This window comes from Pelodiscus sinensis, chromosome 31, assembly GCF_052426305.1.
Source record: "Pelodiscus sinensis isolate ZL-2025 chromosome 31, ASM5242630v1, whole genome shotgun sequence".
Classification (NCBI taxonomy): Eukaryota; Metazoa; Chordata; order Testudines; family Trionychidae; genus Pelodiscus; species Pelodiscus sinensis.
Window position 1 is genome coordinate 9,723,232 of NC_143082.1, and position 24,800 is coordinate 9,748,031.

At 53.8% G+C, this 24,800-nt stretch overlaps 1 protein-coding gene across 2 annotated transcripts in view; it reads left to right on the top strand.

The window, feature by feature from the left end:
* The window catches only part of ITGA5 (integrin subunit alpha 5), a 62,604-nt gene that overhangs the window by 2,471 nt on the left and 35,333 nt on the right, over nucleotides 1–24,800 (top strand). The window contains exon 2 of one of the 2 annotated variants that reach the window (XM_075902077.2): nucleotides 23,166–23,296. In XM_075902077.2, the coding sequence (XP_075758192.2) occupies nucleotides 23,166–23,296 (131 nt within the window). Of the gene's footprint in view, nucleotides 1–23,162; nucleotides 23,297–24,800 lie in introns of both variants that reach the window. The other variant, XM_075902076.2, reaches the window with a different exon arrangement.

Genomic DNA, 24,800 nt, shown 5'->3' on the forward strand with positions numbered 1-24,800 from the left:
GGCTGGCAGGTGTGCTGGCTGCTGGGCTTTGCCCCAGAGGTGGCTGCATTAGAATGAGTCCCTTTGGGGGGGGGGAAGTGTTTATAGATGGGCTGGGCCATATCCCAGCCCTCTGCGCTGGGAGAGCAACCCCCAATGAGCCCTGAATCTGCAGAATGCTGCCCAGTCTACCCAAGGGGTCATAGGGGGGTCCAACCTGGCATCCCAGCTTTGAAATAGCCAAGGGGGGAGGGGCTGAAACCACAGCCATCTCTGATCATACCCAGCTCTGGGAGCTTGGCCCCCTAGCAGCACGTGGTCTGGTAGCTAAGAGCCAGGACTTCCCAGTTTGTTTCTGGCTCTGGAGGAATGGGGTCTAGAGGTTAGAGCAGGGGTACTTGGAGTGGGGTCTAGTGCATGTGAGCAGGAGATCTGGGGGTCTGGATGCCAGGGTTCTGTTTCTGGCTCTGGGGCAGTGGGGGCCTGGGGGTCAGGACTCCTGGGTTGTTTCTGGGAGAGTGGGGTCTCGGTGATTAGAGCAGGGGTTCTGGGGGGTTGGGAGGCCCTGGTTCTGTCCCCAGCTCAGCTCCTCACTCACTGCAGACCATACGCCTGGACATCTGTTTTCCTCCTCCGGGCTATTGGGACTGACCAAAATGGGAGGGGAGGCTGATTGTGCGGCTCAGCTCCCCCTCCGGCGCGACGCGCTTTGGGTGGCACAGTGTGTTCACACTGAGGTCTGGTTTGTGGATTCCAGGGTTCTGTGATTTCTTGGGCGGGTCCCTTGTCCCATGCCGCCAATTCCCCACCCCCTTCGCCTGCGGTGCCACTGGTTTCCCAACCTCCTTGCAGCTGATTCAGTGCATCCTGTAATGAAACCTCACAAATGTCCCTGATTTCCTTTCCTTGCTCAACACTTCTCTTGCCTGGCCTGGATGTCCATAGCCTCTCACGCGGGGTTGATTGGAGCAGGGCCCGAGACAGGGAGGAAGGACTTTTCACCTGGCTTGCTGTTTTCCCCACTTCCTGTTCACTGGCTCTGCGAGAGGGCATGGGGCAGGCAGCAACTGGCACTGGGATGCTGTCTAGAGTTTCCAGAGAGGGAGATGTCTCTGGTAGCATTTCTTCTTCACAGCCCTGGGCGATTATTGCACTTTATAGAAGAGGAAACTGAGTCACAGAGTGGGAAAGTGGCTCATTCAAGGTTACACAGTAAGGTAGTAGCAGAGCTGGGGACAGAACTGGGAATCCTGACTCCCAGCCCCCACTGCACTCATGTGTACAGCTCACTATGGAAAAGAGCTGCTAACTTTTGCATGGAGAGATCAGGAAGAGGTTTTGTCAGCCTTGGCGGCAGTAGACATTTCAGCGGGGAGGTCTGCTGGACTAGGTGTGGAGCTGGAAGGCAGGACTCCTAGGTTCTTTGCACTGTTCTGCCAATGACCTGTGTGACATCCCCGTGCCTCAGTTTCCCCATCTATTTCAGGGGGATATCAGAATTACCTCCCCTCTTCCTTTCTGTAAAGAGCTTTGAGTGCACAGTGCTGGCGGAGAGTCAGCCCAGTGCCATGGTCTTGTGGCCTCTCAGCCTTGCTGTCCTTCCTGTGTTCCCCAGCATGGTGACAGCAAGCTAAGCACCCTGCTTCTTTGGAATGGGGGATGTCAGCTGGTTATGCCAGGGTTGGGGGAGGAGGGGGAGGAGGAGCCCACAGCTCCCTGCTACAGCAAGAGGTACCAAAGGGTTAAATACACAACTGGAGCCATTGGTTTATTGCCCAAGAGCTCGGCCTGGCCATGGGCCAGTCTGTGCCAGTCACATTTAATAATCCACGGATTCCAAGGCAGAAGGGGCCGTGTGATCATCCAGCCTGAACAGCGCTGCGCAGGCTGCAGGACCCTGTTTCTGCTTGAGCTAGTCCAGACGATGGAAAAGTGCCAGAGATGGAGAATCCACCACAGGCCCCTCACTGTCACGCGCTCACCTTACGACCAGGCTGAGCTGATCTGGCTTCAGCTGCCAGCCTGGCATGTGTCAGACCCTGCTGTGCTCGACTGAAGAGTCCATTCCCATAGGCGTGTGTAGAGACTGACCCCGACTCTTCTCTTTGCCAAACCCAAGCTGAACTCCCTGGGGCGCACCTGAAAGGGGCCCTTGTCCCTGCTCCCTGGGGTGGGGGCCAACATTCCCTCTCATTTTTTCCATCCATGCATGGAATAATTTTTTGCTATGTGCACCGAGGTATGTGCACCACCAGCAGAAACACATGCTGCCGGCTCTGGGCAGCTGTGGGCGCTCTGCTAGTCAGTTGGGTGGCATTTGAATCTCTCCTGAGTGGCCACCCAAGCGCGCAGCTTACAGGGGACTCTGGTGGGGGCTCCCTGATCTTCCAACCTGGAGCAGCCCAGCCCAGCCCTCCGGCAGTCTCTGCTCTGGTGTCCATAAGGGGAAGCTTCCTGAGTGACCCAAGCACCCCCTCAGAGGCAGCCCACAGAACCTGTGAATGGCCTGTTAACCCATTCGCACCAAGGCCCTGATACCAGCAGCATGGGGCAGAGGGGGATGAGCTACACAAAGCTGGGAGAAAGGGGCCAGAGAATGCTTCACACTGGAGACCCTCAGAGGGCAAATGAGCAGCCAAGGCCTGGGCAAGGGACTGGATCCCATGTGGGGCAGCTCAGGCCAGCTGGGCAGTGGGAGGAGAATGTTGGGCAGTGGGGATCCCAGAGCTTCCCAGGGAGACCTTGCCCACCCTGGCCCCAGAGCAGACCCTCCACATCCCGCCTTCTGGGGCACAGGGAGGGGTGAGACTCCAGAGATCCTGTGTGACCCCCCTGAGCAGTTTGACCCCCACCCTTGGCCTTCCAGGGCGCGGAGCTTCCCAGGGATGAGGGCAGCATCTGGAGCTGGTGTTGGCTCCTTTGGCCTCCTGCCTGTGGCTGCCAGGCCCTGCCCCTTGCAGAGCCAGTCGGGGAGGAGAGGGGTTCTGAGCTGCTGGCCGCTGGGCTGTGTTGTCTAGGGCTGGGCCTGTGGAGCCCAACATGGAGGTGGCAAGGGCTGACCAGGATGCAGCCATGAGTTGGGGAAAGTTTGGCTTGTGCTCCCGCCTCTCCTTGCTGGCGGGGCACCGCGCCCCCGAATCCTCGGGTGGGGTCTCCCTTAGCCCTGCTCTTAGCAGGGGGATCCCGGTTCTGTCCCTGCTCCCCACAGGAAGCGCCGAGCGGCCGGGAAGCCCACACCGCCTGTGGCGCAGCTCCCCATGCGATGCCTTTCCTGTCTGTCTCTCCCTTTTCCCGTCTGCACGCTCTGGCTGGCAGCAGGAGCCGCGCAGTGAGTCAGGCTGTTCCCGTAGCCCTGGCTCCCCGCCGGCCCAAACCACGGCGCAGGAGTAATGTGGGAGCGAATGCCGCTTTCCCAGGAGAATCCCAGCCTGGCTGCTGCCTCTGCCCTCAATCAGCTGATCCCAGGCCCCAGCCGGGACCTTGTGGGTGAGCAGCTGAGTGTAACTCCCCTCCCTGCTTCCAGGGGGCTGGCAGCCGACCTGCTCGCCCTGTCTCCAAGGGCCAGTAGGTAAACCTGCTCAGTGCCAGCACACTGTGCTGGGGAGGAGTAGCCTGCCATCAGCTGGGCACCATCTGGGGGAGCAGCAAGGCCAGCAGTGGCTTTGGGGGCTATCTGGCCCATGGAGAGAGTTAGGCCTCGGGGAGCTCTCCAGCTGCCCTGCCCCAACCCCCTGGCAGCCGCCTGGCAGGAAGGGTGCATGCACGGTTGCTGTGATGCTCTGAGGGTGTCTGGCGCCTTTCAGCTCTAATGAATCCCCCTTCTATCCTGGACGGGAAGGGAGAGGGTTATCAGCCCTGCTTCAGAGGGGAAACTGAGGCGGTGAGTCTCAGGGACTTGCCCATGCTGTGAGTGATTCAGTGTGAGTCAGGAGCAGAATCCCAGAGTCCCAACACCCACCCTCCACATCCTGTACTAACCCATAGGCCTCACTTCCTCCCTGTCCTCTGCACCAAGGGCCTTTAAGCTGTGGTTTCCATCTCCATGATAGGCCGAACCAAACGCCCAGGCTGCTGAGGCTGGGGAGCCCCCATGGGACAGTGTGGTTGGAGCTGGGTCCTGGTTGGTCCCATTCTAGGCGGCTGAAGCCTGGATGCGGAGCTTTGCTTTGGGCTGTGGGGCAGCGGTGGGCCCCTGCAGAGCGCCATGGCGAGGGGCATGAGCTGGCAGGCAGAGACAAGCGGGGCTGGGTGTGAGTCCAGATGGGGGATGTAACGTCCCCCCCCCACAATGCTGCAGCACAGGAGCCCAGCCCCTGGTGCCCCTTGGCCGGGCCAGCTCTAGGGTCCAGGCCCTGGAACTCTGCTCCCCAAACCCAAAGATGCTGCACCACCTGGGCCTGAGGTCCCCCCCCCCCCCCCCGTGTGTGCTGGGGGGCAGCTCTGTCTCTCGCCCCCATGGTGCCCCTTGGGGCCTGCTGTCCTGTGCCCCCAGTCCAGGGATCCTGCCTCTCGCCCTTTCCCACATTCCCAGGCTGTTGGGGCAGATTCCCACCACCTTGCTTGGCCTGCCCCTCCCCCACCAGACCCGGGGAGGGGGGCAGCAAGAGCTTGGCCGCCTTTGTTCTCCAGGCTGGCTCATTCCCAGCCCTGCCTTGGGAAAGACACAGCAGGTGTCCCCTCCCCCTTCGGAGACATGCCCTGAGGGCTCAGCCAGAGCCTTTGATGGCCTAGCGCCCTCCCTGTGCCCCTCTGCCCTGCCCTGCTCAGGCCTGCAGGGCCTGCCCCTCCCTCCCTCTTCATCCAGGCAGGCTGGGGGGTGGGAGCAGGCCTGTCCTGCCTGTCCCAGACCCATTCCAGGGCCACCGCACAGCCTGCAGCCAGCCTGGGACAGCTGGGCCAAGACCCCCGGGGGGCTGCACACCCGGGACCCCTCGCATTCCCGTGCCCTACAGTTTCCCACCACAAACGTCCCCAGAGCCACTGCTGGGAGCCCCGGGGGCTCGTGGAGTCCCCCGGCTGCTCTGTGAGGGGTTTGACTTAGAGGTTGACAGGTCTCTGTCCAGGTCCGACTCCCCCTGGACCTGCAGAGCTGGGTGGGGTGATGCTGGCTTGGCCTGGGGGCATCCTAGATGGGTTTGGCTGCACTAGACCCTAGCTGAGCAGGGCTGGTCCTTTAGTGCCCTTCCCTGACTCATCCTGCCCCTTGCTGGTATTGCGAGTCCTGGGGCAGGGACTGTCTGTGCAGCCCCGACACGCAGGCCCTGCTACTGCCCGGGGCCCTTGGCCCCGTAGCCCCAGGGCTGAGAGCAGAGCCAGGTAGCACGTGTGCCGAGGGTCACCTCCTGGGAGCTGGCTGGGGGGAGCCTGTGGCAGGGATGCAGAGGAGAGCAGCTGAGGTGGGGGCTCGCAGGGAACGGAGCTGTTCTCCAGGGGCCGGGGGTTCTGCTCGCAGCCTGCCCAGGAAGGCTCAGTCTGTCGCGGGAGCCGTGGGGGTGCTGCCTGCCCAAGGTGATACCGGAGCACACACCAGGCGTGAACAGGCCAAGCTCTGGGGCTCCTGATGCCTCCAGCTCGTCCCGTATGCTGGGGGGGGGGGGGTCGCACCCACAGAGATGGAACCTTTGGCTGCTTCAGAGCAGTTCCTTTGCCCAGCATCTGCCCCAGCCTGAGGAGAAGGGGCAATGGGGCTTCAAGGGCCTGCTAGTCCGGTCATTGGGCACATGGGCCAAGATCTCTGTCTGTAGAGGCCAGCAGCACGGCTCGGCCCCGCATGCCCTGAGCCCAGTGCGGGGTTTGGTGCCATTGCTGTGGGGCAGAGACAGGGCCTGGGTCTGGGCCTGGCCAGGCTCAGGGAGTCAGCTTGGAGAGATTCAGGAGATAGGTGCCTGGCTCACTCCATACACGGACCCTGCGGCCAGCAGAGGCCTGGGAGGGCCAGCTGGAAGAACCGTCCACTGGGATCCTCGGCAGCGGGGCCCTGGGCCGGCTCCAGCTGACATCCTCCCTCCCTCCTGCTAGCACGCGGCTCGGCCTTAAACTCCGTCCATGACAAACAGAGCGGAGCCAGGGCCCAGCTCCCTGCCAGCCAGGAACTCCCGGCTCAGCCCATGCCAACAAGCACCCCCCGCGGCTGGACTCCCAGCCCCAACTCATTCAGCCTCGCTGGCTGGCTGGGAGGGAGCCCAGCCATTCCCTGCATGCTGGCTCCGGAGAGAGCCTGGTGTGGGGCTAGAGGGGGGACCCAGGGTGATGCCTCCTCTGTGTTGTGCTTAAAAGAAGCACACGGGGCCTTTTTCAGGGGGATAAGGCAACACGCCCCATTTATTGATAATATAACAAAGTAGCAGATGCAGTGTAGTGTCACACACACACTCGACCCAACTTATTGGCTAGATAAGTCTGGACTGATGCTCCATGGTCTTAGCAGGACTAGGGTTGCCAGGCGTTGGCCTGGACAATCCGGTAGTTGCAGCTTCTGCCCAGAAAATACCAAAAAACGGTTTCTCAGACGGAAGTCTGCTTGGGACATTATTCTAGTGAAGGTGGGGGGAAGCGTGGGGATTTAAAGGCGCAGTGACGCCTGGTTTTTTTTTTTGCTCAACAACTTCGTTCCTGTGCTGTTTCTTTTTTCCTCAACCAATTTTTTTCCTGCCATGTTCGGTATTTTTTTTAAAGCTATCTGGCAACCCTAAGCAGGACAGAACCCAAAGAACCATACAAGACACGCCCCCTCCTTTATAGGATTTTCCTTCCATTCAAGTCTATGCATTTTGCCTTAGGTTCTGGGGTGGGCACAAAAATGAGGGGTTCAGTATTTGTGACAGGGTTGCCAGAGAATGGGGTAGGGATGGGGTGCAGAATCTGGGAAGGAGATGGGGGGCAGAAGAGAGAGAGGATGCGAGGTCTGGGTGGCAGGTAGGGTGCAGAAGCAGGCTGGGAGTAGGGTGTCTAGCTAGGGGCAAGGGAGCAAGAGAGGGTGAAGGAGGAATGGTGGATGCAGGAGTGGACTGGGGGTAGGGAGTCTGGCCAAGAGGGAGGGTGCAGGAGTGGACTTGGGGGGGTAGCCACTCTCTGGCCCCTCCTGTCCTGCCAGGGTTGTCCTCCGGCCGCCCTCCAGGTGCTCGGGCCACTCTCCGGCCACCGGGCTGCTCTCTGGCTGCTCCCTGGCCTGAACTGCTCTCTGGCCACCCCCACCCAGCTAAGTCATGGGGGGGCCACTTTTCACCCCTCCACCCAGCTGGGCTGTGTTGGGGCTGCTCTTTAGCCCCACCCAGCCAGGCTGCTAGGGGGCTGCTTTTCACCCCCACACTCCGCCCAGCTGAGCAGCAGGGGGTACTGCTCTTCACCGCACCGCTCCCCCCTTCCCCTTGTCCACCCCAGCCCAACCACTTACTTGCGTCCCCGTGCTCCTACAGGCAAGGCCTCCTGCTTCTTCTATTGGCTGGATCCCCAGCCGCAGGGAAGCCCTGGGAAGCGTCCCTGACTTTTCCCCCAGTGAGGGGAGGAGAATCAGCTGTGCAGCCGCTTCCTGCTGTGATAGGAGCCTCAGGACTTTTTCCAGGACAAATCAGAGCTACACGGGGCATCTGGGACAGCACGTTAAAATTCGGGACAGTCCCGGATTTTTGGCACCATACGGTCAGCATAGCTATAACATACATTCATTATAACTAACTGACTTATTACTTATGTTGACCTTCAAACACTTGGGTTACGTCTACACTGGCATGATTTTCCGGAAATGCTTTTAACGGCAAAGTGTTCCGTTAAAAGCATTTTCGGAAAAGCGCGTCTAGATTGGCACGGACGCTTTTCTGGAAAAGCACTTTTTGCGGAAAAGCATCCGTGGCCAATCTAGACGCGCTTTTCCGCAAAAAAGCTCCGATTGTCATTTTCACAATCGGGGCTTTTTTGCGGAAAACACTACTGTGCTGTCTACACTGGCCCTTTTCCGGAACAGTTTTCCGGAAAAAGACTTTTGCCCGAACGGGAGCAGCATAGTTTTTCCGGAAAAGCACTGATGATTTTACATTAGATCGTCAGTGCTTTTCTGGAAATTCAAGCGGCCAGTGTAGACAGCTGGCAAGTTTTTCCAGAAAAGTGGCTGATTTTCCAGAATAACTTGCCAGTGTGGACACAGCCTTCCACTATCCATGGGCATAGGATTAACAGCATCTGCAGAGAAAATACAAAACTATTCTCAGAGTTTTAAATATACCCTGGCACAAAAAGTAAGTTGTTATAAAGGATTAAGATCCAATAGGTGTGCTCTGCACCCGTGGCAGTGATGACCCCTGTCTCCAGGCATTAGCCTCAAGATTCAGGTACATAACCTGGTTACCAGCCCATCCTGGGATTACAGCACAAAGGGCATGCGCTGTTTCCCATTATTGCCCCTGCATGTGCTTTAGGAACAGGGACACCTCCCCACCTGTGGTTTTATCTGTTATTTATGTTTCATACCACTTTGGGTAACATTTTAAAGAATGTGTTACTAGTTTACACCATTACCATACTATACTAGGTTGTTACCATTTACAGGAATTTAAGTTTGCTGTGCCTACACCCTTTTTACTTACTACACAGTTTCTTTTTGTACCTACCCACTCCAACTTCTTCTTTATTTACATAGTTTGAGAATCAACTTCTGCAGCTTGCCAAGCCTAGCAAGTTTGTCAAAACAACCACGCCACCACCTGATCCTTGCTCTTTAGGTGGACCACCATGGAGATGGGCATTTAATTACCAATTTGGCGGGAGGTGAATAAGGAAAGGAAGAGGTCTGATTAGAGAGGCATTCATTTTTTTATGCTTACTACAGTATCCCCTCTTTTCCTAAAACAATACATAATAATGCTAGCATTGAGACAAACACCACAAAACAAGCATATAACACGACACGAGACACAACACATGAAACACAATTTTTTTGTTGCAACAATAAATTCATATTATCCTTGATTGCTCTTCAGCTGGTACCTGACAAAAGAAAACATTTTTCTACCCCCGTGGGGATTACACATTATGTCTTAACATACTTCTTTCTTTTACAGATATTCTTGCTGATGTTTTTACTTGCCTGTAGTTACCCCAATACTTCCATGTAATTTTGTTTTATAAGCAGACCAAGTTTTAATAACTTTTCCCTTTATGGTTTGAGAGTGAACTATCCCACTGTTTAATCATTAAATTAATAAGGTGGTATACCTCAGTTTCCTTATTATACTGCAGAAAATATGTGTTTTTAACTATCACTTTATCATACTTAAAGGGTTTTCCTTTTCCAGAACAAAATCATATGCATTATACATTGTTACAGGGTTACTTTATAAATATTAAATTTATCCCAGGACTAAACAATAGCATTAGCATAAAATTTCTTTTAATACTTTTCCTTTTAGTATATTACAACAATTGCTCAGTTCCTTCCAGACTCCGCAGAGTTAACTTCTCACTCTCTTTCCCTTAATCACTTGCTTTGTCCTTCAAATGAAAACTTCATTAGTTTAGATATCACCATTCCAAAAATTTAAATCTCCAATGCCTGTACTTACTGCTTTCTCTTATTCCTGCCACTATACCCTCAGGGCTCTAAACCTCTTCCCCACTCCACACTTGCTTGTTTGCTTTCTTATCTGTCTGGGCCTGATCCTGCTTTCTCTGCTTAATGGCCCCTTTCCATGGACACAGGTTTTGTCCCTTACTAATTTAGCAAGAAGGGTGGGCTCCTTAACTAACCCCCACACCTTCTGGTTCCTTTTCTTGGGTAAATCCAAATGTTCATTTCTGCATTCAGCTAATTTTTTTTAAACTTCTCATTAAAGGCTTTTCCTAGTGGCCAGACTGTGGCAGTATCTCTTTTGAGATATTGGGATTAAGAGTTTGTAAACCAGTAAACGTTTTGCCAATTTGTTTTTAAGGTCTGCATGGTATAAACATAAGCTAAGGCATTGTCAGACCTGGGGCTATGCCTAAGCTTTTGCAATATTTGTTCCAAAGATATACTTTACCTCTTCTCCTCTTTGTGAGGGGTTTCTTTCTGAATCTTTGCACCATTGTGCCCTGTTTGTTTTTACTCGCAATTTTTAGTCTTATTTGTCATGTACCCGTAAGACCCTATACGAGGGAAGAACGGAGACACTAATCTTCATTCTTTTGGACTTGACCCTCATATGATTGTAGTTGCAATGCAGTGCACCCCATCTCATCTTTTACATTTACCAGGCCCACCTTTTCTGTTTCTGTTCCCACTCCAGGCACTGTGGGGCTACATCTACACTATGAGTTTTCTCAGCTAAAATATGCTAATGAGAGGGACTCATTTGCATGAGTCGCAATCTCATTTGCATATTTTCTGCGGATCCGTTTTTGCGCTAGAGGTTTTTGCGCAAAAACAAGCAGTGTGGACGTTTTCTTTTTGTGCAAAAAACCCTTTTCCCGCAAGATCCTTATGCCCCAAAAAAGTCTGATGTTTAACAACAGGGGATGGTGCTTCATTCTTTTCCAGGTTTTCAGCAACTTTTTCCAATTTCTTATTTTCCTGATTTACTTATTCAAGCAGATCATATGCCTGGACAGCCTGTTTCCCTGCCAGCAGAACAGCTTTCCAGTGCTCGACAGCTCGACAGACTTCCTCTTTCTCTATTTTTTCTTCCATTTATTTGGGATGCTAGTATAGTGGAATGCTGTTTAAGCCATATTATATTAGTTGCAAAATTCTAGCTCTTTTACTTTCATTCCTCTTCTTTAGAGCTTTCTTTTGCTTTACAAATGACAGTCCATATTTCCCCCTTGACTCAGCCAATTCTTTTAGATTTCCATTTATCTGTTTTAATCTTTGACATTCGTTTCTTAAAATTTCTGATTGGCTTGGTGTATCACTGCAAAGCGCCTTCCATTTTTCTAATTCCTGGCGAGAAATTTCATTACAAGCCTTCTGCAATAGCCAAATGGCGGGTGATTCTTTTTTACTGGCCGTGGAGGGTTTATACACCAGGAAATATTTGGCCAATTTATCTTCGAAGTCTGCAATGGTATGGATGTCAGCAAGAGCCTGACCTGTCCAATGATTGTGTCCAAATTTATGCAGGATTTGTTTGAAAGGGATACTTTCCTTTACAAATTCCAATTTTTCCTCTTTAGGAGGAGCCTCCTTTTCTGCCTGTACATTTTTCCTTTTGAACATCTTTACTCAGTATCCTAGTCTCAATAACCTTTTACATTCATTGTAACTGACTTATTACTTACACAATTACACGGCTACATCTGCTCCAGAGAACGGGGGCCCAGGCTGTGTATCTGTGGTTGTAAATGGAGCACTGCCCCCGTGCCATGGCCCCCAGAGCTCTGCCCATCCGCTTCAGTGTCCCCTCTGTTTTGGGGGACTGCTCCTGGGGACTGTCTGGCAAAGACAGGGAGCTTCCCTGGGTGCCCAGCTATGGAGAGGAGGGAGGAGGTGTGCAGTGGTGCCTGCCTCTCCTGGCTGCCTCCACACCTCTGCTCCCTGACAGGCTTGGGGCTTGGCATTCCAGGGGCTAGCCCATGGGGGAGAAACTGAGGCACAAGGAGGTGCCCAAGGCTGTGGAGAGTCTGTGTCAGACAGGGCTCCCACACCCCCAGAATAGTTTGATCTCTGGGGTTCTGACATGACACTAACTGGATTTAAGCCAGTTATATTCTCCCCAGCAGAAACAAACTCAGGACCATTCCCTTATCCAGAGCCAACTCTGGGACAACTGCGCCATCCTCAGAAGACAGACAGACAGACACACAAACACACACACACAGAGACAGACAGTCCTGGCAATTCACACACACACCTCGCAATTGCTTCTTTCACAGACACAGGTAAACTACCAGCCCCCACACACTGTGACTGAGCCCACTGAACTTCCTCAACCAAATCATTTTCAGTTTCACAAGCTTCACTGGCCAACAATCCATCACCTGCAAGAACTTTTATTTTTTTTTCTCACTGGGGACTTCACCCTGGCCATCCACTGCCATCTGCTTTAGAGAAACATTTTCCTGACCCTTGCATTCCCTTTGTCCTGGATCTAATTCCAGCCTCACATCTGAGATATTAGACATTCGGAAACTTCAGTCACAGACACACGGCTCTCCTGCACAGACACATGGCGATCTTCCCCAGGCAAACCTTTAGAGAAACTCTCCCCTCGGTCACAGTAGGACTGGCTACACACAGATAACTGCCCCGAGTCACACACACGCTTCACAGATCTCCTCGTTAGTTACTGATAACACGGAAGAGTTACATTCATACATGCTTTGGGGCTGGGTTCAGACATTAGCCTGATTAAACATATCTGCCATGTCATAGTCAAACCACGTACCAGCATAGTTATACACCGAACTCCCAAGAGGATACAGTCTCTGCTGGTCTTCCCATTTTTTGCTCTGGAGTTCAAGTCTGGCAGTTCTTGCCTCAGTTTGCCTGGCTTTTCTTTCCAATTCAGCAGCTTCTCTCTCCAGTTCAGCCCTCCTTTCTGCCGCTTCTGTGTGTGCCTTAGCCATTCTCAGCTCGGTTAGCAGAGAAAACTCTTCCATTTCTTGTTTCTATTTAAGTTGCATTTTCCTCCTTGGACTCTGCACTCTCATTTCTTCTGCAGCATCTCTGGCCGCTAACGAAGATCTCAGTAGCTTGAGGGGGTAGCCGAGTTAGTCTGTACAGGATAAACTTAAAAAACAACAAATGGTCTGGTCGCACTTTAGAGACTGACAAAACATGTAGATGGTATCATGTCTACAGCCCACTTATTCAGATGTCCAGAGTGACGACCGGAATCTCAGTGCGTGATTCGAAGCTTTCTTCCTAAAGGTGATTCCTTTTTTAGAGCAGAGATTTTCCAGGGCTTTTTTGCACAGACCCTCTTATCGTTGCTGACTCATTGCAGCCAACCAAAATCTCAATCCCAAAATCAAATTTAGAGCAGCATGGGCTCCTGATCCAAAGCTCAGTTGACCTGGTTCTGTGGACCCAAGTGTGACTACACCACTGTAATGTAACAGGTTGTCTGGGGCACCTTTGTGAGGGTCGAATTGGGGCAAATTGCTTAGAACCAGGGCTACATACAGCCCAAGACTGGGGTCCTCTTTAAGACGCCAAACCAGTCACACCGAGCCCTCCAGCTGCCAGTCTGGCCAGCAAGAAGCTGCACAAGCAAATTCCCTTAGACACTCCAGCTCTACCTATGCCAAAACCAGCACCACTTCTTGCACAGGTGAGAAGTTATGAAAACCAATCTCACCAACTCTGAACAGGTTCTCCTGGTCCCAAAGGGCCAGCCACAGTCCCAGGTCAATGTATATCTCAGATCTTACCCAAAAGAGCACGCTGGGCCAATCCTTTGGAATCTAAAATCTAAAGGTTTATTAATAAAAAGAAAGAAAAGGTTGAGAGTAGGATTGTTAAAGGAAGCACATAACAAACATGACCTATGAAGCCAGGCTTCATGAACTGGGCTTGTTTAGTTTGAAAAAAAGAAGATGAAGGGGGGACATGATAGCGGTTTTCAAATATCTAAAAGGGTGTCACAAGGAGGAAGGAGAAAATTTGTTCCTCTTGGTTTCTGAGGACAGGACAAGGAGTAATGGGCTTAAAGTGCAGCAGGGGAGGTTTAGATTGGACATTAGGAAAAAATTCCTAACTGTCAGGGTGGTCAAATATTGGAATAAATTGCCAAGGGAGGTGATGGAATCTCCCTCTCTGGAGATATTTAAGAACAGGTTAGATAGACATCTGTCAGGGATGGTGTAGACGGAGTGTGGTCCTGCCTTGAGGGCGGGGGGCTGGACTCGATGACCTCTCGAGGTCCCTTCCAGTCCTATTATTCTTTGATTCTATACATCAGTCACCGAGTTCTTGATGCAGGCTCTTAGCAGAGATGTAACAAACTGCCAGCTTATAAGTCTCTGGAGTACATCCTGTACTAGGATGGGTCCACGAATCCTTCCAGGTCCTCTCTCCTTAGCCCAGGTGCTTCTGGAGCAGAGGACAGGAGTGAAGACAAAGATGGAGGCACCTCCAGGGTCTTTTTATAATCTTGCCCATGGGGAAGGAAATCCATTGTTCTCCCGAGTGATGGTACCTCGCAAAATGGAGCTGATCACATGTTCAACTAACCTTTAGGCATTGAGCCCTAGAGCAGTGTTTCTCAACCTTTTTTTAATAAATTACCTCTTAAAAAAAAATATTGATATATATATATCATTTTCAGACACATAATTTTTTTCTGCCATTGCAACACATTTGTTTAAAAATCGTAGCCGGGCGGGCGATGAAATTTTTGGGTGTAAAAAGTACAAAAATAGTAAAGTGCCATCAAACTTAAAACAAAAATTCAGTTTTCTCCTAATTTCAGTTGTGTTGATGTACCCCCCAAGACTTCTCTCAAGTACCCCTCAGGGTACTCATACCACTGGTTGAGAAACACTGCCCTAGACAAAGAGTATCCAGGTGTGTCCTTCTTAGGCAAGGGACCATTGTGTGCTCCACAGATGTCACTTGGCAACCCGTAAGAGCCATTGTCCATGTAGCATCGCTACTCAGCATAGTTGTTCACAGAGGGCAAAAGTTGAATTAAGCTGTGCAATTTCAGCAATTCAGTTGCGTAGCTGAAGTTGAAATAGCTTAACTCTGCTTTTGGCGCTGATGACACAGCAGGAAGTCAAAGGAAGAATGTTCTTCCTTCGACTTCCCTTATGCCTCGTAAAATGAGGGTTACAGGATTCGGAGTAAGAAGTCCTCCAGCTCCACAGTATTCTGGAATAACAGTTTGCTGTGTAGACACGCTCTTTGTTGTTCTGGAATAATGGCTTGCTGTGTAGACGTACCCCGAATGACCATTCCTCACAGTGCCTATTGCTGTCTCTCAGACAGAGAACATTTAAAATACAACTTTCCATATAGAAATCATACAAGTATGTGGGTAGCACAGACAGAATCAGCATAAAATGAGCTTTTATAGGCACCTCACTTGGCCCACTTTGCACAGGTTTTGGGGCCGACACGCAATGGTGGGTACAACAGTGATCTGCCTGCTCACATTAAAATGCAATAAGCCAAATTAATGTGACAGGGTCAGGGCGCTCCTTTGAGGTGTGCTGTATCATGCTCCTTCCTCAGCTTACTGCAGGGCTGTGTCTACATTGGCACCCTTTTCCGGAAAAGGGATGCTAATGAGACCAGTCGGAATTGCAAATTCCCTGGGGATTTAAATTTTCCCCGCGGCATTTGCATGAACATGGCTGCCGCTTTTTTCCTGCTTGGGGCTTTGCCGGAGAAGAGCGCCAGTCTAGACAGGGATCTTGTGGAAAATAAACCCTTTTCCGCAAGATCCGTTATTCCTGATTTTAAGTAGGAATAAGGGATCTTCCGGAAAAGGGTTTATTTTCCGCAAGATCCCTGTCTAGACTGGCGCTTTTCTCCGGCAAAGCCCCGAGCCAGAAAAAAGCGGCAGCCATGTTCATGCAAATGCCGCGGAGAAAATTTAAATCCCCAGGGAATTTGCAATTCCGACTGGTCTCATTAGCATCCCTTTCCGGAAAAGGGTGCCATTGTAGACACAGCCCAGGAGTATTACTGACTAATGCAGAGGCAGTGGGCTCAAGGGCCCCTGTAGATTTTGACAGTATAACTCCCCAGGGTTGCTAAACCCCGCTGTGTTACCTTCATGTGGTCTTGCAAAGTGCAGTGGGCCTTTGAACTCTGTGGAGCTGTCTAGCGAGCTCAAAAGTTAGCAAGTGTGTTTTCTCTGGGCTGTTTCTTTGTAGCTTTGCTGCATGGTTAAGCCTTCCACTGCTCCAGGCTCTGTGAGCTCAGTGTAGATATTAATTTTTTCTAGAACTTGGGCATCTGGGCTTATACCTCAGTTTCCCCTTCCAGAAGCGAGCCAGGTTTATTATGGTTTCTTTGCTGTGAAAAGTTTCAAGCCTGCTTACAGGCATTAGCAGAGAAGCAGCATTGTCATATGGCCTCTTAACACCGGATGAGTTCTTTCGAGGGTTTGACATCCCTACCAATTTTGACCATCAGGTTTAGCACAAGCAACAGATTTTTAACACCAAGTTTAACAGTAGCACCAAAGATATTTGTGTGCACAGCCAAACACAGCTGGGTGTTTACAAGTGTCTGTGTCATACCACGTCCTCTGTTTAGACTGGCTGGGATTGTACAATACCCATTGTGTCTTTCAGCTCCTTCCGGAACCGTAGCATGTATCCGTTATGGGTTTTTTTTTCTTTCCCTGCAGTGTTCCTGTCCCTACGGGTTCTTACGCCAATGATCTTGGGGTATCTGGGAGTGCAGGCTCCGGGGAGGTGAAGATGTCAGGGGACTCCTGGCCCTCTGTGGACTTTTCCCCCCCAACTCCTGGACTGTACATAAGGAAAAATCCATTGCCCCTCTGAGGCTTTCCCTGTGTCCAGTACTGGCCCTTCCCTGCCCCTTTTCCTAGGAGGTTGAGCTTTCTGGGTTAAGAGTGGTTGCTCATTGGTTAGATGCACCCTAGCAGGCTCTCCCTCAGCTGCTTCTTGTGTCCTCCCGGTAGAGAGAGCTGTACTGTCCCGGTCGAGGCATGCCACCACTGCAAACAGGGGCTGCTCTGGGTGGGCTGGAGTGCCACCTGCCCATGGTGGACTCGCAGGTCTGGAGCACCCCTCTCCTCCCCCCCGCCTCTTCTGTGGGCGGAGGCTGCTCCAGTTCCCACCAGTTAACCGTAACTGGTAAGTTTCACCCTGTAGGGGTGATGCTTCCTGGTTAACCAGTTAGCCATTCACATCCCTACTTATCAGCCACGTGGAAAACCAGCTCCCATCTGCCAGCTGGGTCCTTTGTTTGCTCACAGACCGAACTTCCTGGACTCCACTTCTTGGCTGTTCCAGGCACAGAAGCCGCATCTTAACAGAGAAAAAGTGACTTTACCCACACACATCTGAACCACTTCACACACACGGGTCAGAACCACTTCACACGTGCATGTCAGAACCAGGGTCTTGGAAGACTGGGCTACTCTAGCGCCCTGGAGAAGTTGGCTGGGTGAGGGCTCCCTTTCCTAAGGCCAGATACACAGTCCCCTCTCTGAACCTGCGTTACAGGCTACATGTCTGGGTGCACAAATGCTGAACCAGCTGCTCTGTCCTGGGCATCCTCTCCCCAGTGAGGAAACATTCCTATACTCGCGCTTTTCTTTCCCACTTTCCTTTTCTGGGTCCCCCGCTAGGACACAGCTCTCTGTGTTCTCTAGGGTGGGATCTATTCTTGCCCATCTGCAAAGCAGCTAATACCCTGGGCAGTTTTCTCAGTGGCAGGGGCTACTCTTCCCCTTCCTGAGGAGGTGCTGCCTTCAGTTCCGGTGCAGGGGGGCACCCCCTTCTCCCCCCCACACTTGCAAGCACGTGGCTTCCCTCTGCTGTGGAGGAATCAAAGACACTTTCTCCTTTTCCTTCAGCAGTTCTGGGGACTTTGTCCTTTCCCCGGGGTCCTGTCAGAATCACCCTGCAACCTACTCTAGATGGAAAAACCGTTCCCCATAAGCATGTTGGAGGGGTGGGGGTATCACCCACCCCTCCCACCTTTAACTCCCTTTCTGGCCCATCCATTCTGATGGGCATTTGGGCCAAAGGCACACGGATCCTGACACTTCCTGTGCATCAAAGCTCTGCCTTTGTCCTGGCCACATGGCACCTTCTTGAATTACATTCTGCTTAACCCTGGCAGCCTTGGCACTGGCATCTTCCTGCCGTGAGCAGTCCTGCCATTCGCTCCGACAGTTCTACTGGGCTGCACGCTGGTTCTGCAGAGTCCAAGCCCACAAAACCGAGAGGGGTCCGGCGCCTGAGGGCTCTGTGCTGAGGGCAGCAGCAAGAATATGGGCTATTTGGTGTCAACCTCCTCCCAGCACAGGGCTTTTGTTCCCTGGGTGATCAGGGCGTTGTAGTGACAGCACCTGTGGACTCTTCTGCTTTTACAGGAGGCTTGGGATGGGGAACAGAGACCTGAGTTTGGGGAGGTGTGTGCCCAGCCTCGCAGCCACCCTCTTTTCCCAGGGGTAAAACAGGAACCCTGCTTCCCTCCATATTTGAACGAGGGATGTTAAATATCGGGTAACTGAACAGTCGAGTAACCTCATGAATTCTTATCGGTTAGTCAACTATTCTATAGTCCCTGGGGGCGGGGCCGGCAGCTAGTGCGCTCTGGCCCCTCTCCCGAGGAGACCCCTGCTGCTCCGTGCTGCTGCCTCTAGATCAGAGGCAGCAGCGCAGGTTGCCAGGAGGGAGCTCGTCTGCAAGGGTAGCCAATTAAAAAAGCTGCTCCCCTTGAGGGCCGGCTGCCTGTCGCCCTGTGTTGTTGCCTCTGATAAAGAGGCAGCAGCGCGGGGTAGCAACAGCCCCTGTCTAAGGGGGAATTTGAGCTCCGAGACCCGGCGCAAGCCAAAACTGAGCCGGGCTGCCTGCCCGGCTCCTAATACACTTTAAATGCAGAGCCGCAGTGGGAGTAGGTCCCTGGACTGAGGACTGAGCTGGGCTGCTGGCCAGCCTGCTAAAAAAAAGGAGAGGGGAGGACAGAATGTGTGTAGTCTAAAGCATTAACCGATGTCTTTGCGTATCGGTTAATCGACTACACCATTACATCCCTAATTTGAACTCCTCTTTCTGTGGTTTAGTGTCAGTAGATGCCTGGGTCCACTCAAGGGCGTCAGCTAGAGACACAATCTCAGCCAGGGGGTTCACATTTTTGTCCCACAGACCCTGCTTCACAGCATCTTTGCAGATGCAACGCGCCTGAGCCACAGCGTCAAGCGCTTCTTCAAAGCTTTCACCACCTTTCCCCCTCGCCCATTTCCCTGCCGGCTCCCACCCCGCTCACCTCTTCCCCATTCCTCAGACCAGCAGCCCTCTGCAGATTTCTGCACGTCGCCCTCCATGTTTCAGGAGTGCTCTGAAATCGTTCCAAAGCTAGTTCTGTGACTGTACAGCACTTTAAAGCATCTCATTGAATGTATCTGGAGCTTTAAGCTGGGCTGAGATTCACCCAGCACTGCTATCAGAACCGCACTGTTTTCAGTAAAATATAAACCCGATTTGTTAACCACAGAGACAGATTTTCAGTGATGAAGTAGCAGGCGGCGGGATCATAGCTGGATACCTAAGAAATTAAAGTTGGCGCACAGTTGAAATTCTAACTTTTAAGAGACTAAGCAGGGTTTGAATCAGTCTCTCACCCGTACACGTGTTACAGCTGCTCACAGTTCGCAGGACACAGGCTGGATTCTCATTCAGTCACCCCAGTTCAGTCTTTGTCTTCTGGCTGCTGTTCCAGGTGTTGGGCAGGGGGAGGAGAGGCCATGTGGTGATGCTGTTGTCTGGGAAAATTTCCCACAGCTGCTAGGAAGATTCTTGCTGTGACTTGGGGGTTAGGTCGCCTTTCCTACGCCTGTGCCTCTCTGAGGAGTTTGTGCTGCCCATTGGGAGAATGGCTTCCCCTCTTGGGGGCATGGACACGTGTCCAGCTGTTGCTGATGTAAATCTGCCTCACTAAGTGCCCCTTTGCTGCCCCTGACAGGCTGGCCGTGGCGTTCCCAACCTCCCCATGTATTTCACTAACACACATGTAAAAACTTTGTAACTTCCTGTACTTTGCTAGCGCATGCAGCTCTGTGGGATATTCATGTTCGATGGATCAAGACTCTTTCAGGGTATGTCTACACTACCCCACTAGTTCGAACTAGCGGGGTAATGTATGCATACCGAACTTGCTAATGAAGCCCGGGATTTGAATTTCCCGGGCTTCATTAGCATAAAGCCGGCTCCGCCATTTTTAAAAGCCGGCTAGTGCAAACCCCGTGCCGCGCGGCTACACGCGGCACGGACTAGATAGTTCGAACTACGTAGCCATTCCGATCTATCTGTACACCTCGTTCCATGAGGCGTACAGATAGTTCGGAATAACTACGTAGTTCGAACTATCTAGCCTGTGCCGCGTGTAGCCGTGCGGCACGGGGTTCGCACTAGCCGGCTTTTAAAAATGGCGGCGCCGGCTTTATGCTAATGAAGCCCGGGAAATTCAAATCCCGGGCTTCATTAGCAAGTTCGGTATGCATACATTACCCCACTAGTTCGAACTAGCGGGGTAGTGTAGACATACCCTCAGTGATACCTCCCAAAAAGGCAGCCCTTGTACCAGACGCATCAGAATCATCTCACATAGGGCATATGGGGGTCAGGGTGCTACTTTGTGGGGTGGTGTATCACGGGCTGACTCTGCTCTGTGCTGGGTGGGGCTGAGCTGGCACCTCTGACTCAGGGGATGGGGGGCGGGGAGGATAACCCGGGGAGGATGCTGGTCTCCAGCCCTCTCGGGCCACCCGCTGCAAAGGGTCGAGCCATGGAGAGCGGAGTCAGACTGCTCCCCATGTCTGCAGGCACTTGGGAGCATGTTGAGTGTGTTTGAGGGGAAGCTAAGCATGTGGCACCAGTGCTAAGACCAACCCCCAGAGCTGGAGGTACCCAATCCTTATGGCTACGTCTACACTGGCACCCTTTTCCGGAAATGCTTAAAACGGAACAGTTTTCCGTTATAAGTATTTCCGGAAAAAGCGCATCTACATTGGCAGGATGCTTTTCCGGAAAAGCACTTTTTCCGGAAAAGCGTCCGTGGCCAATGTAGACGCGCTTTTCCGGAAAAAAGCCCCGATCGTCATTTTCGCAATCGGGGCTTTTTTGCGGAAAAAACTACTGTGCTGTCTACACTGGCCCTTTTCCGGAACAGTTTTTCCAGAAAAGGACTTTTGCCCAAACGGGAGCAGCATAGTTTTTCCGGAAAAACACTGACAATTTTACAGTAGATCATCATTGCTTTTCCGGAAAAGCAAGCGGCCAGTGTAGACAGCTGGCAAGTTATTCCGAGTAAGTGGCCCAGTGTAGACACAGCCGATGTGGGGTGAAGTGCGAAAGTTCTGGGACAGTCCCTAGGAGCAAGATTCCCTCTAATCTACACAGCAACACAGCCCTACAGCTGCTTAATGAGCCCCACCCAAGGGCTCAGGGCTGCCACACGTGGAGCTCCTGGCTGGGGGAGGGACACTTCTCCCTCAGCTACCCCTGGTCTACACTAAGGAGTCATTTCAAAATAGCCCCCCTTATTTCGACAAAACAAGCAGAGCCCGTTATTTTGGAATAACGGGCTGCTGATTTCAAAATCTGAACTCCTGCTTTCCTCGGGGAATAACGCTAATTTCAAAATAGCGTTCGTGTGGATGCTGTGCTGCTGCTATTTCAAAATGACTACTCCCCCGAGCTATTTGAAGTGATGACTCCCCAGTGCTTCCTGGGGCTCTAAGTCGAGGTAGCACGTCCACAATAACGGAGCCCTCCTCAGAGTAATTTTGAGGCTCCCCTGTCGTGGGGACAGGCTATTTCAATTTTGTTATTTCAGGAGTTATTTCTAGTATAGACGTGCCTCGACAGCAGTAGCTCCCCGCTGAGCGATGGGCTGGGAGAGACTGCTCCATGCACGCAGCCCGGAGCCCCTGGGCAGGGCTCATTAAGCAGCTACGGGGCCATACTACTGCGTAGCTTAGAGGGAACCTTGCCTAGGAGTCAGGAATGGCAGCTGCCCCGGGAGCTGAGGGTCTCCCATTGAATGGAGGGGCCTCAGGCTGCACATCCAGGGAACCTGGCTCCTTTGGGGTTTCCAGGCAGGGATTCCAGCGCCTTGGTCCCAGCGGCAGCCCAGGGGCCAAGTGGTGGAGACCAGCAGCCAGTTGCTGTCCCAACGGAGGCTGGCGGTTGGGGCCAGCTCTGGGTGAGCCAGCACCAGCGGCCCGTATCTCTCCCTCCAAGGCGCCTGTGGGCGGGGGTAGGGTTCACCTCTGTCCGGGCCTGGCTGGGCTCGGGTGGGTGAGTCGCAGCCACGCAGCTGCTCTGAGCACACCTGGCTGCCCACAACAAGGGCCCCCTGTGCCAGGTGCTGACAAGGCTCAGCTGGAGACTGTGCAGCTGAGCGCAGGGAGACCCGTGGAAGGGGGAGTGCAGAGGGGAATGAAGCTTGGGGAAAGGAGCAGGTGGCGGGGGGGGGGGCATGAGGAGTGGGTTTGAGGCCTCACTGTGGCACTGGGAGGTGCTGTGGGGAGCAGGCTGTGGGGCTGAGTAGGGGGCTGGCCCAGCACAGCGACCAGGGGCACGGTGCTGCAGGGAACAGCAGGCCCAACGCAGTGGCGAGTGGCGCTGTGCTGTAGATCCCCCCCCCCCTTTAAGGAGAGGCCAAGCATGAGAAATCCCTGCCTCTCCTGTCAAGAGTTTCCCTCCCTCCCTCCCCGTCCAGCTGCCTGGCCAGTGCAGGCGTTCAGCCCTGGTTCAGAGCAGGAGTCTGGGCTCCTGTCGATGTGTCACTCCCCCCCCCCCCCCCAACAATTCCCTCCCTCCCGTAAGGGCAAGTCCCTTTTTATACAGCTCTGGTCTTGCTCTCTGGCCCCATCCCCTCCTGGCCTCATGGCAAACAGGCAGCCAGGGCCTGCTGGGACCTGGGGGCTCCCTCCCTCCCTCCTGCTGGCTCTTCCTTAATGAGCAAAGTGTGGGAAGACCAGCTCCCCCAGCCCTGATTGGTTGCTGCAGCTCCGGGTCCCCCGCAGTGGCTGGGAAGCTGCTGCCGTGGCGGCGCTGAGGGGCTCCCCTGGAGCTGTTTCGCCAGGGGAATCCCTGGGAGGGGGCTTGGGGCTAGGAGCGGTGTCCCGGGGAAGGAGCAAGCCTGGCGGCTGGCACATGGACCCTGCAATGAATCTGCAGCCAGTGCCCAGGGAGGCAGGCCCAGCCCTTGGGGATCCCGGGGAGAGATGGGGCAAACCCAGCACCAGTGCTCCCAGCTGGGGGTGGGTTATGCTAATTCCTGCAGTGACTGCTGGAGGCACACAGGAGGGTACATGGGGCAGGGGGTCTCAGACTGGGACTACACTGGCCCCCAAGAACCAGGGCTCCGCGACAGCTCCAGCAGACCCTGGCATCAGCCATGCAGGGGCACAGCAGGCTCTGGAGCAGTGGCTCGTGGGCTGTCTGCATCGAGCCTGGGAGCTGGGCAGGGACCCTGGGGTGGGCGCGGAAGAGGGTCCCAGCCCAGCTGAGGGGCCAGGTGCCATCTACTCACAGCCCTTTCCTCCTCCCTTTCGCAGCAGTATCAGCATCCTGGTCGGCGCTCCCAAGGCCAACACGAGCCAGCCCAACGTCACGCAGGGCGGGGCCGTCTACTACTGCCCCTGGCACCGGGGCAACACCAGCTGCACCCCCATTGAATTTGACCAGACAGGTAAAGGGCGAACCTACCTCGGCGTGGGAGGAGGGGCCAGCGGGAGGGGGGTTACCTGTCCTGGCTCACAGCTCCTCCCCTTAGGCAGGCTCTTGTAAAACAGAACTGATGGGCATCAGCAGAGCTGGGTGTGGGGGAGCCCAGGGCTGGGATTGGGATTGAGGGGCACTGGTAGAGCTGGAAGAGGGGGAGCTCTGAGCTGGGATAGCAGGGCCTGCGAGTTCGGATTGAGGGGCACCAGCAGGGCTGAAGGGCAGGGTTGGGCTGGCAAGGACTGTGGGTCGGGATTGAGGGGCACTGGCAGGGCTAGAGGGCAGGGCTGGGGCTGCAGGTTGGGATTAAGGGCACTGACAGAGGCAGAGACAGAGCCAAGGGCTGGGACAGTGGGGTCTGTGGGTCGGGACTGAGGACCACTGGCAGAGCTGACAGAGGGGGAGCCCAGGGCTGGGACAGCAGGGGGTGTGGGTTGGGATCAGTGTTCCCTCTAATTGTTTCCATCCACGTGTGGAATAAATGTTTATGTGCACCAAGGCATGCACGAGTGTGCACCACCAGTAGAAACACAGAACCTAGCTTGGGCGCTCTGCTAATCGGCTGGGCAGCACTGGAATCTCTCCTGAGCGGCTGCTCAAGCGCCCAGCTTACAGGGAACACTAGTCAGGATCGAGGGGCACCTGCAGAGCTGGGGGACAGAGCCAAGGGCTGGGACAGTGGAGGCTCTGGGTTGGGATCGAGGGGCAGCAGCAAAGCTGGTGTGTGTGTGCAGAGCCCAGGGTGGGATAGTTGGGAGCTCAGGTGTCGGGACTGAGATTCTTTCTTGTCCATGGGATGAGCTGTAAGGGGGGGAAGCCCTGAAGCCCCAGGGAATTTCATGGGGCCGGGGCCTGGCGAATTCCCCTGTCCCCGGGATTTGCACCCTTCAGAAGGTGGCCCTGTCCCTCTCTGGATTGGGCAGCAGCCACATGAGACCGCTAGCCCCGGCCTGTCTCCTCCCTCCCCAGCCAAGCGGCTCCTATTGTTAGTCAGCCCAGCCAAGGGAAATCTGGCCCTGCTGGGCTCCATGCCCTGGGCTCTGGCCTCCCTGCATAGCCGGAGCAGAGAGCAGAGCGGTGGGCTCTGTGTAGAGCCAGCAGCCAGTCTGCAAGCTGCTAGTGCGGCTGGAGCTGACCCCGGACTAAGGCCCCCAAACCACAGTGACTTGAGCTGGGGGGAGCCTCCTGTCATCTCCCCTCCCCATCTGCTGCCTGGGCCCAGGGACCTGGCAGCACAGCCCCATCCTGGCGCCATGACACCCAGCCCCCATTCCAGCACCACCGGCCTGGCACTCCCATCTAGTCTCACCGTGCCCCCGGCTGCAGGGGCAGGACTAGAGGAGCCGGGTCTCCCCCACAGCCAGTGCTCGCAGTCTGGCTGGTCCCTGCCGTGCGCACCCCAACAGAGCCCAACAGGCTTTTTCTGTCCCTGGCGCTGTACGCAGCTGCTGTGCTCGGAGGCCTCTTGCTCC